The following is a 16271-nucleotide window of genomic DNA, read 5'->3' as shown; positions in this document are numbered from 1 at the left end:
GCGCTGACTCGTTCTTGGGACTGTTCTCCTTCAGTAAGCCCCACTCACAACACACCTTTATATCAAGATAAGTGCCAAAGCTGGACTTGACTGGAGTCTGACCAGCTCTCTCTACCAGACCTTCTCACACCACCTGGTCCCCATCTCACAAGACGTCCCTAATGCACACCTTGTAGGGCACCTGGCACAGGCCTTGCAGTCCACACCCAGGTCTACTGGGCCCAGCCCAGCTAGCAAAGGCGTTGCAGAAGTGCCCCAGCTTTCAGGTAGTTGGTGCTTCACACTGGCTCTTCCTTAGCAGGCAGTATCTCCCAACATATTAAAAAGATGTGTCAAGAGGCCTCATCCATTTCTTCAAGAAAGTGAACCAGAAAACAAACTGTCTCGTCATTGTGTGCCAGCCTCAGCAGTGGCTCCATCTTCCCTTGGTCTTGGGAGGTCCAGCTGCATCATCGCATTTGGCTCAAGCCTGTTTCCTAGCAGACTTACCTTCACCAGCAACCTTGTAGACACACCCAACCCAGTCCTTCTTCCCCTGCACATGACCTGTGGTGTAGGTTTTGCTTTTACTGTTGGGGATAGAAGAATTGGGACAGAAGAGCAGTGAGGTGACCACCCAATGTACCAGAGCTTCATCAGCAGGGCAGGTTTGGAACCTATTGCATGGACCCCAAGCCTGTATTCTTTCTGTAACACTGCACTGCATCAAAATGGTTTCCAATACTTCTGCCTTGTAAATAAAAACTAAACCAAACTCATGAGGTGCACTGGCTAGGAACCAAACCTGGGTCTTCCCCAAAGGAGATGAAAATTCTACTAAACCACCATTACTTTCATATAGGTCAAGTTCCCACCCATCCCCATCATGTGATTCCAACTCTAGTGACTCTCTAGGATAGAACTGCTCCCTAGGGTTTCTGAAGCTGTAAAATTTTATGGGAGCACACTGCTTCATTACCTTCTCAGGACTGGTGGTGTGGGTTCAAACTACTGACGTTTTGGTTAGCAGCACAATGTTTAACCCATGATGACACCAGGCACATCTTGTTAATACCCACTGTTAATCTTAGGTTTCTGAGGCTATAAATCTTTATATGAAAGCAGATAATCTCATCTTTCTTCTGTGGATTGGCTTGTGGGTTTGAACTACTTACCTTGGTCAGTAGGCAATGTTCAACCCACTGAGTCACCAGGACTTTCTTGTAAATAAGTCACATAATAATGCCTAATATTGAATCAAATAGCCAAGGGTCCCCAATACATTCATGACTTCTTGTTTTGAGAATAGGGGCTGCCTGGACCTCTGTCCTAGTGCCAGGGCTGCTGATAGTAAGAGATGCTGCTGCAAGACCCCAGCACTGCCCCCTTTTCTTGACACACGGTGATCTGAGGAATAGACTTGAAAAACGCAGAACACATCCATACCTCCAGCCCTGAGGAGCAGTTTCCAACTCTCTCACTAAACACTAAGCAGTTAAATTAGGTAGACACACGTAGTTGAGAAAGGTTGTAATAAAGGAATCAACAATTCTATACTTTTGCATACGAAATTCCAATTCAACTATACATACACGGTACACTATGTTATTTTGGTAATATAGGGACACAATTTAATGATTCTAATTTTTTTTTGTAGTTTTGTTTTTTTACAAGTCAGGTGCCATAAACATTCAAACAATCTGTCTTTTAAAAAGTACGTTTACAACATCGAAAGAATTAAAGATGAAATATAAACCTTTCTACTTACAATTTTTATACAGATTAACCAAATCACAAATACCACAAATAAAATGTTAAATCGTAACAATATAATGAATAAACATTCAGATTCTTAATAAAATCTTCCTGTAACATTTTTTTAAACTTATCATAATACTAGATAATCTATGCAGAGTTTTGGGGTACAATACCAAGAAGGCACCAACAGTACAAAGCAATTACAAAGCAATTTCAGAACTTTCTTGAGTACTCTACACGGATCAATAGCACACACACACACACACACACACACACACACACCACACACACGAAAAAAAAAGGGGGAGGAAATGCGCTTTAAGGAAACCTGGTGCAACCCTTGAGAATCAGCTGGCTCCAGTCTTTTCTGATCCATCAGGTGGCACTGGATGCCAGGCAGAGAAACCCCATATTTACTCTGTGGTTTCTCTGCTGTTCCAGCTTCTCATCTGTGCCATAGGAGCACTATACTGAGAATACCAGCAAAATCATTTTAAAGCACAAATGCTTTAAAAATGTCTAAGCAGAAGGACTGGTCAGAGGTTTTTCCAAACCACTACATTTACAAAAATATTTCCCTTAAACTTGGGATTGCTCCAAAACATTTACAAATATAAAAGTAGTATTATGGAAGGACCCAAAGCCAAGGGTGCATTGACAGACTGTTACCACACCATATAAAAAAATTACCATTTAAAAATAGTAACAGAGAAGCAAATAAAGATTCAACAGCTTTGCCGCCCGCCAACCCCCGCCCCCCTTGGTCTGGGTACTAGGCAGAAAGTGGCCTGGGCAGTCTGCCTTTGTGATTCAAGGATGGCCAATGGTGGCTGCTCACTGCTGACTTAACAATCATCACTGATGCCTGTGACACCCCTGCACACCAGATGCAAGGACACTCTTTTACCCAGTGTCATGTGCTTTGTATGTCACCAACAACTCTGTGGTCATCCCAGAGTCATGAGAAATCTTGTTACTTGTTTGTTGGAGGCTTTGTGCCACATTAAATGAAACGGTTGGAATGTTGCCACTGAATTTTTTTGCTTACATTTTAGACATGAAAAAAAGTCACTCATCTGACAACGTGTCTGATCACAATGAAATGGAGGTGCTAGTGTCCCCAGGGTACATTTGAATTACCCCCACCTGTACATTTCTAGAGGTGGAAAGTATCAAGATGAGCCCAACACACATAACACAGTACTTATCACAGTTGCTATTCTTTGACCTGCTCAATTATGTGTGGCATGATAATGGAAAGTGCACATCTCATGGCTATAATGATTCTAGAATGCAGCCAGCCTGATTCCACAGGAAGAGAGATTGATAAGAGGCCACAGCCCCCAGTGTTAGTAGCCAAGGCTGTGGCTTTCAGTTTAGAAGAGGACTGTAAAAAGTGAGTATCGTTACATAAACGTACCACTTTAAAAAAAAAAAAAAGTACTAAGACAGAATAATAATAAAAGTAAACTGCCAGTGATCCTTTTCAAATGGGTTTTCAGATTAACAGTCAAGTCCTGGTATCTTGTTGATGTTGGGTGGGCCTCATAGGACAACTTTGAGCAGAAAAGTGGACGTTGCATATCTGGGAACTGTAGCTCAGCTGTCTGAGCACAAGCCAGGCAGCTTTCTGAGTCATGGGAAGCATTGAGCTTCCACTGGGGCTGGGTGACAGGTGGATAGCAGTATGAGGACACAAGGAAGCCCTCCTAAAGTAGAATCAAGAACCTCACTTTAGGATGTTTGTGTATTTTCCTCAAGGTTGGACAGATATGTTAGACCTATGATGTACGCCAAGAAGGTTAAAATGACCTTTGTCACACCAAGATGGAAAATGCTGGGCTTTATGGGAAGGAGGAAGGCCCGTGGGCATTTATTTCTGTTCTAAAGCACAAGCAGAATCTGACTGCCCTTCAGACACACTAAGTCAGAGGAAATCAACACTGAATCTTATATGACTGTGAAGATAAAAGATGTTCATTTATTTCCATGAGTTACAAGCCCATCTCTCTTCATAATAGCAGGTTGTCGAAACCTCAAACTAAAAAAAGGACTGCTGGGAAATGAAAAGCTAAAAATAGAATGCTTTCTCCTAAGTGATCTGCTGGGTAGCATTTCCGTGGAACATAACTCAGAGGTAACAATAGTTTTTTTGTTTTTTTTTTTTCTTTTTCATTTCAACCATAGACATGTGGCACTTGGACAGTCATCTCTGCACAGAAAGCTGTAACAGTCATGCGAGGGGGTACAGTAATTATTGAACAAGGCAAAGTTCTCACCACAAAGAGCAGTACGGGGAGGAGAGGGTGCACTGCCCTGGCGCAGAACACTGAGTCAACTCCACAGTACAGTGTTGGGGAGGAGTGGACACAGTGCACACGGGACGAGTGCTAGCTTTGTCAGAAGGTCTGGACTCGGCAGAACCAGAAATGCCTGAGGGCACTGGACGACAGAATGTTGCTTCATGTCACGAGCTCATGAAGGCTTTGTTACAGATTGTTAAAGACTGTAGATTGGAAGGTGAACTGGAGATGCTGACATGCTTATAGGAGGGAAGAGTATGCTTTCTTGTTGAAAGACGCAGGGGTTCCCCCGCTACGTCCTCAAGTGGTGAGTGCAGTGACAGCACACATACCTTGGGGTGGTGTGTGGCGGGGAGCAAGTGAGACATTTGGGTCAGTGTCTAGGGTGTTTGGACCTTTGTGTTTCACTCACCGAATGCTAAGTGATGGCATCACTAGAACTGTTTTTGAAATCCTGCACACGCTTAGTGTGATCTACAATGCACATCTAGGCACCTGTTTTACCTCTGTAACTGGTACAGGAGTGCATAGCAAATCCATAAATGCTTAAGGCAGCACTTCCTCCTTTTGATTTAGAAAAAAGGTCGACTTTACTACACACTATAGATGTCTGACATGATGTGAGGACAGTGAGCTGACCAGTGCCCCACACAAGAACCCGTGCTGAGTCCTTGCTTCAGTTTGCAGCATCGCTCAAGGTGCTGACATGCATGCCTGCTCTGGGGACAACGTCCAGTGCAAATATGGGGCTGTCACTGCCTTAAAGTGCTCTAACAGGAGCCTTTCCTACTGGGCAGTGAAACCAGTGCTGGTTGGACACCATCATCTGTAGGAGATCAAGGGGTCAGCGGGTGTGTGGAGGGGAGGAGGAAGATGAGGAGGATCTAAGGAACCATTGCATCTTTCAAACCAGAAAGCGATTAATAACTAAAGCAATGGTAAGCAGTTGGGGCACAGAGACCATACTGCCGCAGGTCACCAGTGGTGACACACATAGAGGGGCCAGGGATGAATTCTCTGGACTGAGGAATTCTTTGAAAGCATAAAAGCCACACTACCAGAAACCACCCCTCTGAATGGCTCAAAGGAGTCAAGGTGGGTAAGCCGAGACAGGCTGGAGACAAGGCCAGGGTCAAGAAGTGGGAAGAAGAACACCAATGTCTGAGACGTCCTGTCCTTGGAGCCCTGGTCCTATTGAGACAGAACAAAACAAAACAAATCCATAAGCCAAAAATGAACAACACAATGACACCGGTGTTAGGAAAGAGTGCGTGGAGGTGGGGGTACGAAACATGCCAAAAAGTTGTTTCACTTGGGACCATGTCTCACCTTGCAGGCTCCTCCCCTTGAACATGCTCAGAGGTTGTCAACAGCACTCACAGGACACATACACACACACATTCTGACCCCCAAGCTAAGCCAGTTTCAAAGTTCCTGAGATGCCTTTATCTTATTTCCTACTCCAGTGACCAAACTCATAGTCTGAAGGTCTTTGTGAAATAACAGATCTTCTTGCAGAAACACCATCTGCTCTCTCCTATTCCTACCCTTTCTTTCTGGTTGACTGGGGGGATGACATTAACTGCACACGCAGTGGAGCGTTTGCTATCTAGGTTTGGTTTTCTCCATGGAACAAGCATGATGAGCAAACCAACATCCTGGCTGGGAGAACGATAACAGGGGGTTCTGGGATGGCAGGAGCCCCATTGTGGGCCCTTGAGACAAGAGATGGCTCTCATCGCCTAGGTCCAGAGTGACCTGACAGCAGATTTCCCACCAGGCCTCACAATGACACGCAGGAGGACAACAGGCTGTCGGCTGTCACCAGCCTGCACTTGTTTCTGTCCCTGGAAGGCTCCACTTTTCCTCTACTTTTCTTCAGGGCTCATAGACTGACCACCATGGTACAGGCAAGCACACTTTCTCTGTATTTTCCTACTCAGGATCTCCATGGGGAGAAGTTGCCTACCAAGCCAAACTGACTGTACTCTTTGCAGGACAGTGTTCTCACACTAGAGCATCGGCATCCCCGGTAGGGTGGAGCCTAGGCCAACACTCTACATACACAGTGCACTGTATGCACTGAGTAACTGCCTGTGCTGGTGCTGCACCAGTACCAACCTCTTGGTTCTGGAAGGTCGGCTGAGACAGGCTAGCCAGGTGACCACCTACCTGAGTACAGGCAGAAAGAGTTGTACTAGCCCTCTGAGGATGTGTGCTGGCATGAGATGCTTGGCTGGAGTGACAAAGGGCAGCAGGCCATTCTGACAGATCACTAAGCACTAAGACCTCTGCTCTGTCTACCACTGTCATGACCTAATGATAGGACGTGGAGGTAGGGCTCACAGCTCAGAGAGGGAAGCTGCTTGGCGGCAGGCAGGAAATGGAAGCTGCTCTAAAATGCCAAGGGAAAAGCTAATGCTCTCAGTGATCAATTTGCCTAAGGCAATCTACCAGGAGGCAAAGAGGAGGAAGGATAGACACCAGTTTTATGGATGGACGAAAAGGAGCTGTCTAGGTCAGGACAGTATGAAATGTGTTATTATTTTAACTTTACAGTGAAAACATTTCTATAACTGAGCTCCTTAAACCGAGTGTACTGGATATACTTTGAACCTCTGAAACAACTCAGGACATGCTACAGACACACTGAAAAGGAGGGTAAGATGAGGGCCTCTTTCAGAGCAGGCTTTGCCACCCTTCACCCAAGGTTGCCATGTGAGAGTGCCTTTCCCGATTCTTACCTAGCTTTCTAGAATGTACTTGTGTATTCCTAGCACTGGTATTCTACAGGTGCTATAATTTGCAGTTTATCACCTTTTTGTTAGGAGTCTTTGGATGATGCAAATGGTTAAACACTGGGCTGCTAAGCAAAAGATTGGCTGTTGGAAACCACCCAGAGAAACCATGAAAACCCTAAGGAAGGGGTAGTTCTACTCTGTCCACAAGGGGTCACCATGAGTTGATATCCTTGTTGTAGCTGGGGACTCAGTAGCAAAGTTCAACATGATTGTGAATTGAGTCCCTAGACCTATCCGGGCAGAAAATCTAGTCAGAGGCCATGTGGTAAGACTAGAATTCTTGGTTTAAAAGCCCTGGACTCTGACTAGTTATTTCGCTTATGTTGTATAACTGCTCAGCTCTCCCCTTCCCATCCACTACCATAAACACGAGAAATAGATGAGCTTCAAAGAATGAGAGGTTGTGGAAGAGCCTGGCTTGCTGCCCCACTTTCTTGGGTTCAAGTATAGTCTAGAAAACTACACAAGTCACTAAAAGTCAGTCTGGATGTTGACAACTTACTTGGAAATCCATATTTTTTTAAAATAAGGACCATCAGATGGGCTAATGGGTAACTAGATGTGTGAGAAAGCGTATGTTGAGCTTGAACTACCAAAAACAACTTTGCAGTCTCATGCATTGGCCCACAGTGCCAAGGAAAGCATATAGTATAGGAAAATGTTAACTGAAGCAGTATTAAGTCATGAAGCTATCAGTACTTATTAAGGCTAGACTCCACTGAAGAAAAACATAATGACTGTTTTCCTTTCTTTTTTACTATCATTTCATTTATACCCACTTCTTTCTCTTACTAAGGTTTACTGTACGGTTTACTACAGCATCAAGTAAGTACCTGACAAATTTAAGATCTGTATCCTGGCTGGAATCTTGCAGTCTCTTCAAATATGAGTTCTTTGAGTTTTTCCTTGGGCAAGTCATCCAATTCCATGTCAAACTTGAATGGTGCTTCAGCGATAGGCTTTAAAAAGAAAACAAAACATTTCACAAATAAATGCAGTTAAGGTTAAGGCAGTAATTCCTGATCTATAAAATGACTATGGTTTCCAACAACCCAAACCCTGCTGTCAAGACATTCCAACTTAAAACGATCCTTATAAGACACAGTAGACTGCTCCCCTAGGGTTTCTGAGGTTATAAATCTTTACGGAAGCAGACTGCCACATACTTGACATTGAGTAGAAAAGGACAATGATAACAAGCATATCGTTCCACATTACTGAACTCCATTTCTTGTGAGTGCTTCTAAAATGGCCTGAGTAATGGAATTCATTTCAAATGTTCTGAACGTAGCACAACCAGAAAAACGCTCAAATGTTTTAAGGCATAAAATGTTGAATAACAGAAATTAGCCTGAGATTGAAGTTGTGAGGTATGTTTGGACAACAAAAACACCCATGATACTAAAATGAACGCATGATTAAATAAATGACAGTATCTTTATATGAAGATAAATACGTAGCTGTGAGACATGAGGTTAACACCACACAAAGATTAATGTCATGTGAAAATGCTGTGTGTATTAAACACAATGAACCCCACTTTAAAAAAAACTTCGATACAGAAATGAAAAACTGAGAAGAAATGCTTCCAAAATCTTAGTTAAGTATGTAACAAGACTGCAAAATCATTTCTTGTGCTTTTCTGTAAATTCTTTCTTTTTAAAACCATGGACACTAACTCTACGAATAACCATAAAGTTCTTAAAGTATGTGTCTGCCAAAGAACCACAATACACTCAATGACAAAAATGAAATTAATCAACATCCATTGATATTATTTATATTTAAAAGTTCACAAACTAATATAACACTATTGTTACTGTTAAATGTAGTGGAGTTGATTCTTACAGTAGTAACCCTATATAGGGTTTCTGAGGCTTTAAATCTTTGTGGGAGCAGAAAGCCTCATCTTTCTCCTGTGCAGCAACAACATTGTATATAACATTATATACTGCTATATACAACATCACATACTGTTAAATATAACATTGTATATTATGTTGTTGTTAAGTGCCATCCAGTCTGCTCTGACTCACAACAACACTATATAGGGTTTCAGAGAAGCAATTGGTGCAATGAACTGTTGACCTTATGGTTAGCAGTCCAGTGTTTATCTTACTTTTATGGTTATGTAACTGAAATATTGCTATCAGTACCAGATTTACTCTCCTGTCAGTCTCACAGGTAAGAATGAACAGACTCCTAACTCTGCATAAAGCTGTGGACATTTGGAAGAGGGCAGGACTCAGTTCCACATGAAGACCTGAATCTTGCAGTCTGGGCTCCTGCATGTACCATCTCTCCTAAGAGGTCGGAGCACTGATAGGACACTAGTACACCGAGTCTTAGAACACCCTCCAGCCCACAGGGTTGGTAAAAGCCAAGCTTGTCATCTAGTATTGTTGTCTACATCCATTACTGTGACTATTACAGGGGCAAGGGCAGTAGGGGCAGATGGGGACAATGATTAGCAAATATTTCCTCTTCTAATTTCTACTTTATTTGATTAGTTTTTGCGGTTACTTTTCCTTTCACCTCCTGTTTCCTCCTTAATTTTAACTTCCCCATCCCTAAGTCTGTTCTTACCCTTTTAACATCAAATGTATGATTGCCTGTGTGTATAGGTTTCAACTACAATGATCAAAACGTGAGGCTCATGTTGCATTTTTCATTAACCTCCAGAGAACATTAAGGCTGAAGTTCTAGAGAAGCCAACAAACACCAAGGAGAGGGGTCATCCTGGCAAGTCCACTGATCAGCAGCACTTTCCTCTGGAGCTCCAAGGATGCTACATACCCACATTTGCCCTCATCACTTCTCCCCTACTACAGGATTCCTGTGTTTTCATATCTCCAGGGACAGCACCAACAGGCATGAGACTGGCCAAGCAATGCCTGTCAGGGTACCTTTGTTCCCACCCTCCACCCCCTTCCTGGGAAAAGCCAACCCCTTCTCAAGTCTATGCTGAGATTTACATGTTTCTTTTTGCAACAGCCCATGATGAACCTTTAGCCTCCTTGGACTCCTCCCGTCTGTGCTTCAGAAGAAGGAACTGCTCCCCCTTTCCAACATTTCCCTTCACACCCACCCTTGCTGAAAGTGACCCGGAGAAGTTTTCTAAGATAGACAGAAGAGGTTTTGGGGCACACAGCACTGGTCCTCCAAGTTGAGGAAGTGGGATGTGGGTTCATCAGGGGGACCAGGTATGCAGGGTATGGTACCAAGTACTTTTAGGAAAAGCACAAGTATGACACTGGGGCTCCTCCCAGGTAGTTCTTACCTCATCGCTTGGGTCATAATACTGCTCCAGATATGGGTGGGCCAGAGCCTGTTCTACTTCAATCCTCTTGTGAGGGTTGAAAGTCAACATCTTATCCAGTAAGTCTAACGCTGCAAAGAAAATGGTGTACAGTAGTAAGAAGCAGAAAGAACAGCCTCCTGTTGAATGAACTGACCCCATAAGCATTCAACTTAGCATCCTGCAAGGAGGACAGCCTGTACATCTCAGACAGATGGTCATCTCTCTGAGCTTCTTGAGACCTTGGCAGGGTAGGAATCAACCATCTGACACCCATAGACTCAATGTTTATGAAGTGAGTAGCCAAAGGTCAGAGAACCAGGAGGTATAAGAGCTAGGGCTCAATCCTAGACCTTTCTTAAAAGCTCGGGCTTTCCCTAAATCGCTGTTCTGCTTTGCTGACAACAGAAGCAAAGTCCTTGTGTGGATGTTGTTGTTAAGTGCCACAGAGTTGACTCCAACCCATAACGACCCTGTATAGGGTTTCCGAGGAGCAGCTGGTGAGCTTGAACCGCCACCCTGCAGTTCAAATGGCTTTGAAGTCTGGCGCATTAACCAAAAGCGCCACACCAGGGCTCCCCCAAACTGATCCCCAACTCATGTTTGCCACAGACAGTCAAGGGGCGATGTTTTCTCAGCATACAGATAAAGCCTGGGTTTTCAAGGTCAAAAAAGACAACAGTCACCGGGCCTTCTGTCACACAGCAATCTCCTACTTCCAAGTACATGGAGTGAGGCTCCCTGACTCTGCATCTTGAAGTCTTTCTTCAAGGTCCAAGTGTAACAGTCCTGTCTCCACCACAGAAGTTAAAAGGTGAGTGCTTCTTTTAGGTAAAGAGTGCAGAAGTAGGGGCAAGTGTGGAAGTCTCATGACCGTGGATGGGTAGCTAATGTTGAGTTAACCCCAACAGCCTCTGGGAGGCAGTGTCCAGGCACCACCTCTACCTTAAGGCATAAGGATGGCCAAATGGCAGGGCACTCAGAGGTTGGGGATGAGGGCAAATGGAAACGTTGATGAAATACTGCATTTAGTACTGGAGAACATGTGTCAGAAACACGGGGTAGAAAACTATTGTTTTGGCAAAGAGGTATAGCAAAGGGCAATTTTTGGAAAACGATCTTGCCACCTTTAATTTAATGATGCTCAGACCAGTGGGCTTTTAAAATATGTTTTATCGTGCCAAAACTACATTTAAGAAAACACTGGGTATTTTAGCTATTTTTTTAAGCATACAACTCAGAGACACTATTCACAGTCATCATGTTGTACAAACTTAGTCACTATTCATTTCCAAATTATTCCACCATCATTAACAGAAACTTCATGTTCTAAAACCTAAGATTCCTTCTTCTCCCTACCACCTCTGGTAACCATTAATGAAAAAAAAAACAGGGACAAAGTTAGGGCCTCTGATACATTACATAAATACACTATCAAATATAACTGAAAACACACAGAAGACAAAATAGATGACTGGGACCTCCTAAACATAAGGCACATTTGTGCATCAAAAGATTTCACCCAAGAGTAAAAAGAGAACCCATAGACTGGGAAAAAAATGTGTGGCAATGACATATCAGACAAAGGACTGGTGGTGGTTACGTGTCATGGAGTCAGAACAGACTCATAGTGACCCTGTACTGGGTTTCCGAGGCTGCAAATCTTTACGGGAGCAGAAAGCCTCATCTTTCTCCTGAGGAACAGCTGGTAGTTTCAAATTGCTGACCTTAAGGTTCGCAGCCCAATTCGTAACCACTACGCTACCAGAACTTCCCTAGACAAAGGACTACTATCTAATATTTATAGAACACTTCAATGTCTCAAGAAGAAGATGAAAATCCAATTAAAAAATGGATAGAGGACATGAACAGACAGCTTACTAAAAAATACATTCAGGTGGTCAACCAACATAAAGAAATATGTACAATAACTAACCATTAAATCAATCAAAACAACAATGTTGTGATATTATCTTACTCCAGCATTAACAGCAAAGAAAAAAAAAAAAAAGAAAAGAAATGCATGGAAACTGAGTAACATCCTGCTTAAAAGCTATTAGGCATACAAGATGAAGTAAAAAAATTTCTTAAGTCAAATGAGAATGAGACATCAAGGCAAGTGGTCGGGTCCCTTCAGAGCAAACCCCTTTCCAAGACTAAGACTCAATGGGAATACACTCTTTGGTTGCTGACCACGTTCATCACCAATAAGGGGAAGTGCGGGAAAAACAGCAATGAAGCAGTGAGCTAAGCCTTACAATGTTCAACAGACTCCTGTGGACCCAGGTGGAGACGTGGTTGGCCAGCAGTGTTGCAAGACCTAGGGATTCTTGGGCCCAGAGTCAGTGACACAGCCACAGAGGACTAGAGTGGAGAGTGAAGCATCGAGCTGATAAGAAGAGAGGGCATATGCACAAGAATACCCACCCTTTCAGATAATATCCACTTGACCTGGCTTAATAACTGGATGATCAGAGCTCAACTAGAATAAGAAAAGAAAGAAGAGGAAAAAAAGAGTAATTGGATACAAATTGATGAACTTGACCTACACCTATGGATGCAGTAGCTCAAAAGAGGGAATAAAACTTTACAGCGAAGATCAGTCCCACCCTCTTCATACACAGAGTAGACAGGAATGGGCAACTTGGACATTGGCTACCCCAAATGGGGGGGGGCTTCAAAGGCAAGAAGTGCCTGGCTTACAAGCTTTCAAGAGGGAATCAAGATCCAGAGGGCGTGGAGGAAGGTAGAATCTCCACTGAGTAGTATGCAATGTACTCAAAACTAGAAAGGAAATGCTGATAGGTGTCTTGTGATACAATAGTGAGTAACTGTTATCAGGAACGATTGTGAGAGTTGGAAGTGTAAAGGTACATGTTTTGTAGCAAGGATGGGAGTGATTAACTTTGCAGTCTAGGAGTGGAGATCCCTGGGACCACCAAGGGAGAAGAGCGGAGAGCGGGACCCTACCCAGAGAAGCAGTGACACCACAGATGGAGGCAGAGACAATGATGTGGAGAGATGGAGCAGCTGGGGACTTTAAACCCATAGAGGGAGAGGAACTGTGTGCTGATGACCAGGGGGCAGGCTTGTAGGGTATACCCTTTAGTTGGTCGATGATGCATGGAGGGTATTGCAACCATGGCAATGAAATGATATACGATAGGATGAATGTAAAACTAATGTTCTCCCATGTAAACTATCACATAATTCACAATAAAACATAAAAAACGAGAATGAAAACACAGCATATTAAAGTCATTGGGACACAGCAAAAGAGGGCATTTATAGCAATAAATACACACAGCCAAGAAGAAGAAAGAAGCAAAATCAATGCCTTAATTTAACATTCCTAAAATTAGAAAGAGAAGCAATTGCTGTCAGAAGAAAGAGAAAAAAGGTTAGATGGGAAATGAATGAAATAGAAACCAGAAAAATCGAGATCAACAAGACAAGAAGTTGGTTCATTCAAAGGATTAATAAAATCAACAAATTACTGGCAAATCTAAGAAAGAAGATACAAACAATAAGAATAAGATATTATAAGGGAGATGTTACAATGGGACGAATGGGGAAAAGGATAACAACAGAATACTATTGAGAACTAAACAACACATTTAAAAATCCAAAAGAAATGGATACATTTCTAGACACACACAACCTACCTAAACTAATTACAGACTAAGGTAGAAAATTGTCTCTTGACTGGCGTATTTAATCCACTTACAAGTGAAGAAATTGATCAAATCACCAAAAAACTACCTACCAAAAAAGTCCAGGCTTAGATGGCTTTACTGGTGAATTCGACCAAACATTCAGACAGGAGGTGACACCAATTCTACTCAAAGTACTCCACAACATACGAAAAGACTGAAAAATCATGAATTCATTTTACAAAGCAAGCATAATTCTATTACTAAAATCAGGCAAAAACATCACTAAAGAAGAAAATTATGAAACAATATCCCTCATGAACATAGATGCAAAAATTCTCAAAAATATCCTAGCCAACAGAATTCAACAATGTATCAAAAAACAAAACAAAAAAATCAACCCAACCATGACCAAGTGAATTCATACCAGGTACGCAGGGACCGTTCAATATTAAAGAAACAATCAATAAAACAAAGGAAAAAAATAACATGATCATATCAACTGATGCAGAAATGGCATTTGACAAAACCCAACATTCATGATAAAACAGTCAACAAAATAGAAGAAGAGGGAAGATTCTCAATATAATTAAGTGCATATATAGGAATTGATGGGACAAAAATTGAAATCTCCCAAGAAAATGAGGCAGCATTGGAGGCACTCACTCATCTATGCCAAGAAATTTGGAAGACAACTATCTGGCCAAAAGGTTGGAAGAGAGCCTTATTTTGTGCCCATTCCAAAGAGAGGTGACCCAACAGAATGCAGAAATCATAGGAACAATATCTTTGATATCTCATGTGAGTAAAATTTTAATAAAGATAATACAGAAACAGTTGCAAGCATACATTAACAGAGAACTTCCAGAAGTTCAAGCCGGAGTCAGAAGAGGCCATGGAACAAGGGATATCATTGCTGATGTCTGCTGGAGCTTGGCTGAAAGAGAATATCAGAAAGATGTTTACCTGTGCTTTATTGACTATGCAAAGCTTTCAACTGTGTGGATCATGACTAGTTATGGACAACATTGCTAAGTATGAGTGTATTCCTGAACACTTAATTGTGTTCATGAAGAATCTGTACCTGGACTAAGAGGCAGTTGTTCCAACAGAACATGGGAATACTGAATGGTTTAAAATTAGGAAAGGTGTGAGACATGGTTACATTCTTTCACCATACTTATTTCACCTATATGCTGAACAAATAATTCGAGAAACTGGGTTATATGAAGAAAAACATGGCACCAGGATTTGAGGGAGACTCATTAACAACCTGCGATATGCAAATGATACAACCTTGCTTGCTGAAAGTGAAGAGGACTTAAAATACTTGCTGATGAAGATCAAAGAGCACAATCTTCAGTATAGATTGTATCTCCATGTAAAGAAAATAAAAACCCTCACCACTGGACCAATCAACAACATTCTTACAAAAGCGGAAAAGACTGAAGTTGTCAAGGACTTCACTCTTGGAACAGCCATCAACACTCACGGAAGGAGCAGTCAAGAAATCAAATGACACATTGCATTAGGCAAATCTGCTGCACAAGAGATTTTTTAAAGTGTTGAAGAGCAAAGATGTCAGCTTGAGGACTAGAGTGCGCCGGACCCAAGCCATGGTATTTTCAATAACCTCATATGCATACGAAAGCTCGACAGTGAATAGGGAAGATTGTAGAAAAAATGATGCATTTGAGTTATGGTGTTGGAGAAGAATACTGAAAGTACCATGGGCTGCCAAAAAAATATACAGATCTGTGTTGGAAGAAGTGCAGCCAGAGTGCTCCTTGGAGGCCAGGATGGCCAAACTTCATCTCTCATACTTTGGACATGTTGTCAGGAGGGACCAGTCACTGGAGAAGGGTATCATTTTTGGTAAGGTGGAGGGTCAGAGAAAAAGAGGACGACCTCCCAGTGGGATGGACTGGCAAAGTGGCAGCATCAATGGACTCAAGTATGGCAACAATTGTGAGGCTGGCCCAGGAACGGTGTTTCATTCTGTTGAGTCACTATGAGTTGGTACTGACTCGATGAAACCTAACAACAACAATATAGAAAACCAACAGCCATCATCACTGTCAACGATGAGATCAACGCTGAGACACTGAAGCCATTCCCTTTGCAAACAGGAACCAGACAAGGATACCCTTTATCGCTATCACTAATTCTATTAAATACTACGTTAGAAGTTTTAGCAATAGCTGTAAGGCAAGAAAGGGAAATTAGATGTATCCAAATTGGCAAATAAGAAGTAAAACTCTATTTGCAGTTGGTAAGATTCTATACTTAGATGAAGAACAAACAAGATGGCGGATCGGGTGGACGTATAGCAGAGAGCTCCACCAACAACAACACAGAATACCCAACCAAGCAGCCTCAGGGGATGGTCCCAGAACTCTAAACCACATATAAAGGAATACTTAAAAGGTTGGAAGGCTTACAGCTGGGGGAATTTGTGGCAGAAGAAAGAAATCTATTG

The 16271-nt window shown here is 42.5% G+C and overlaps 1 protein-coding gene across 3 annotated transcripts in view; it reads right to left on the bottom strand.

Annotated features, from left to right (window-relative positions):
• Nucleotides 1–4927: 4927 nt before the first annotated feature.
• MAPK1 (mitogen-activated protein kinase 1) overlaps nucleotides 4928–16271 on the bottom strand; it is a 171702-nt gene continuing 160358 nt past the window's right edge. Inside the window, exons 8-10 of one of the 3 annotated variants that reach the window (XM_006877634.1) lie at nucleotides 10122–10231; nucleotides 7675–7800; nucleotides 4928–5231 (exon numbers count right to left, since the gene is read on the bottom strand). In XM_006877634.1, coding sequence (XP_006877696.1) covers nucleotides 7684–7800; nucleotides 10122–10231 — 227 coding nt within the window. In that variant the 3' untranslated portion in view covers nucleotides 4928–5231; nucleotides 7675–7683. Of the gene's footprint in view, nucleotides 5232–7625; nucleotides 7801–10121; nucleotides 10232–16271 lie in introns of those variants that run through there. The other 2 variants (XM_006877635.1, XM_006877636.1) reach the window with 2 other exon arrangements.

This window comes from Chrysochloris asiatica, unplaced genomic scaffold, assembly GCF_000296735.1.
Source record: "Chrysochloris asiatica unplaced genomic scaffold, ChrAsi1.0 scaffold00545, whole genome shotgun sequence".
In the NCBI taxonomy this organism is placed as follows: domain Eukaryota; kingdom Metazoa; phylum Chordata; class Mammalia; order Afrosoricida; family Chrysochloridae; genus Chrysochloris; species Chrysochloris asiatica.
The sequence above is the reverse complement of the archived record's forward strand: the minus strand, read 5'-3'. Positions and strand labels throughout refer to the sequence as shown.